Here is a 2439-nt window from a genome sequence, read left to right on the forward strand (position 1 = left end):
ATGTTGCAACAATTTTGGCTGAAATTCCAATGTTTAGTAAGAGTAACAGCATCATGGCAACCTTTATGCGAACTGTAAATGTATAACATCAAAACACATTTTAAAAACTTCTCACTTCTGTGACATCAACCAAACTCACTAAATATAACGTACCTATAGAAAAGCATCCCACAGTCAGTTTTTCTATTTGTTTTGATATTTTGCTGCAGTTTTTTTTTATAGTTCAATTCAGTTCAGTTTATTTGTATGGCACCAACTGACAACAAATGTAATTTTGAGGCACTTACAGAAAAAGTCACTTCAGTCAAACATTCCAATTAATCCCAGTTGTTATTGCAGTACATTAAACTACGACCATGGTGATGGGTGATGGAGAACTGAGCTTCTATTTTTGAAGTGCGGAAGACACTGTTGACAAATTGTCCAATCAGAAGAGTCCGTGGGCGGGTCTTCCGCCTTCTTGCTTGGAGGGAACTTTAACCATCAAAACAATAAACGCAGCTTTTCTGGATCTGGGTTTCGGATTTAAATTCAACATTATTTAGGACTATAAAGCTTCGAAAAACATCTTAGCTAAATAATAGACGATTAAACGAATCGCCTGTTATTTGTTAACTGAATGCATAACAAACTTAGCTAAACATGTGTATGCATTGCGGAGTCGTTTCTGCAGAATTAGCCCTAGTAGCTAACGTTGGTTGAAAGTTTTCCTCCGTTTTTGTATTAGTTTCATCATGATCTAAGCAGAGAGATATTGCAAATAACATAGTGTAGTGTTGTGYAAGCAAACATCGGTGGTCATGGAYTGCAGCAAGAAGAGCCTGGCAAGTCAGTTGTGCGTCGCGGTGAACGGTGGAGATCCCAGGTAGTTAACAAATATATCCAGGCTTTTCTTTGTTTTGTTCGGGCATGTCCTGAGTTGAAAGAGACGCAGCAGACGAAGGAAACTCGAAGTATTTGGGATGCTGGATTGTGTTTTCGAGTTGTTTAATGCTGAACACCTCTTTAACAGGTTTAAGTTAAGTGATCGGCACTTGTTCATATAAAGCTTGATTGGAGTCCTTTGACGTGTAATAATAACAGCGGATGTGCACACGCGGTGGCTGACGTAATTGTATCGTAATATGTGATGATTGTGCAGATGAATAAACGTTAGTCATCAAGGGCATGTTTCCATATAATAAACTATGTTTAGGTAAATGCATCATATCTTTAACTTTTAYTATTTGTCAATCATTTCTGGAGTGACTATTTGCAATAGGATTTTTTTGTTTTTCAAATTTGGTGATGCAAGTAGGTATTAAAGAAAAACTGTTATCGGTATTTGGAATCGTTTTAGTTTTCTTTGATAATTTCCCAGAGAGAAGCCACCCATAAAAAGCCAAACACCGACATGTACCTATTGTATGTTTAAACGAGTAGCTTTTAATATTTTTTTATTTGTTCTGCTTTGTAGGAAGATGCACAACTTTTGGAAATATAAAATGTTTATGATCATGTTTTGTWTGTGATATATWATTAAATGAATACATTCATTCCAGAAAGCAATGCGTTTTAATCCTTTACAGATCTGTGCAGCTATTTCTTTCCAAGGGTGCAAACCCAAACCTGGTGGGTAGTAAAGGTGTGGCTGCAATACACCTGGCTGTCGGCAAGGAAACAGAGAAGAACATACGCTGCTTGAAAATGTTACTGCAGCATGGATCTGACCCCAATGTCAGGTATRGTTTCATTCACTGAAATTAAAACATGTATTATTTTACCAGTTTACAGATAAAAGTTGAATTACACCTATAATCTTGTAAACAAATATATTCTAGTAAAGCACACATTGATTACCTGCATTTCTCTTAGATCTTCTGAAGGCCTGACTCCTCTTCATGTTGCTGCTCTTTGGGGATGCTATCAAAATCTCAAGCTGCTCTTAATGAATGGAGGGAACCCAAATTTAAAAGATAATGTAAGTCTTTACAGTTAGACAGATTAATTACAGCTGTTTTAATACAGAGATGTTGGACAGGTTTATATCTTAAATTGCATCGTATAATATTTGACTCCAGGGACCACTTGTGATGGAAACTCGTTTTACCAAGTTTGTATGAAGATGAACACGTAAGCCGCTGCACTTACAGCCAAGCAAATATAATGCAATCCAACAGGGCATAAGTGAGCATATTGGCTCCTCTAATTCYCATATGTATTTATCTGATTAGAGTTTAGTTATACAACATCTATTGTACAGTTGAGGCATCTTTCAATGTGCAAATCATATTCATTTTGATAAAATTTTCAGTTCTGTCCAGAAATATATCAAACTCAAATTAATTATAAAAATGATCGTTTTGTGTAGTGAGTTACAATCATACAGTTGTTCTTGTAAGAAGCTCCTAGAAAGCCGAGCCAACAGCATTAAATTGTTGACTCACCAGCAGTTCTTCA

General features: G+C 36.1%; 2 protein-coding genes across 2 annotated transcripts in view; both read left to right on the plus strand.

Moving 5' to 3' along the window:
* The window catches only part of LOC103463511 (alkaline phosphatase, tissue-nonspecific isozyme-like), a gene marked incomplete at its 5' end in the record, with an annotated part of 6772 nt that extends 6034 nt beyond the window's left edge, over positions 1–738 (plus strand). The window contains 1 exon segment of the mRNA XM_017304252.1: positions 728–738. Coding sequence (XP_017159741.1) covers positions 728–738 — 11 coding nt within the window.
* Positions 455–2439, plus strand: part of LOC103463452 (uncharacterized) — an 8545-nt gene continuing 6560 nt past the window's right edge. The window contains exons 1-3 of the mRNA XM_017304253.1: positions 455–865; positions 1569–1721; positions 1855–1973. Of these exons, the coding sequence (XP_017159742.1) occupies positions 801–865; positions 1569–1721; positions 1855–1973 (337 nt within the window). The 5' untranslated portion in view covers positions 455–800. The remainder of the gene's footprint in view (positions 866–1568; positions 1722–1854; positions 1974–2439) is intronic.

The sequence above is a fragment of the Poecilia reticulata genome, linkage group LG4, assembly GCF_000633615.1.
Source record: "Poecilia reticulata strain Guanapo linkage group LG4, Guppy_female_1.0+MT, whole genome shotgun sequence".
Lineage (NCBI taxonomy): Eukaryota > Metazoa > Chordata > Actinopteri > Cyprinodontiformes > Poeciliidae > Poecilia > Poecilia reticulata.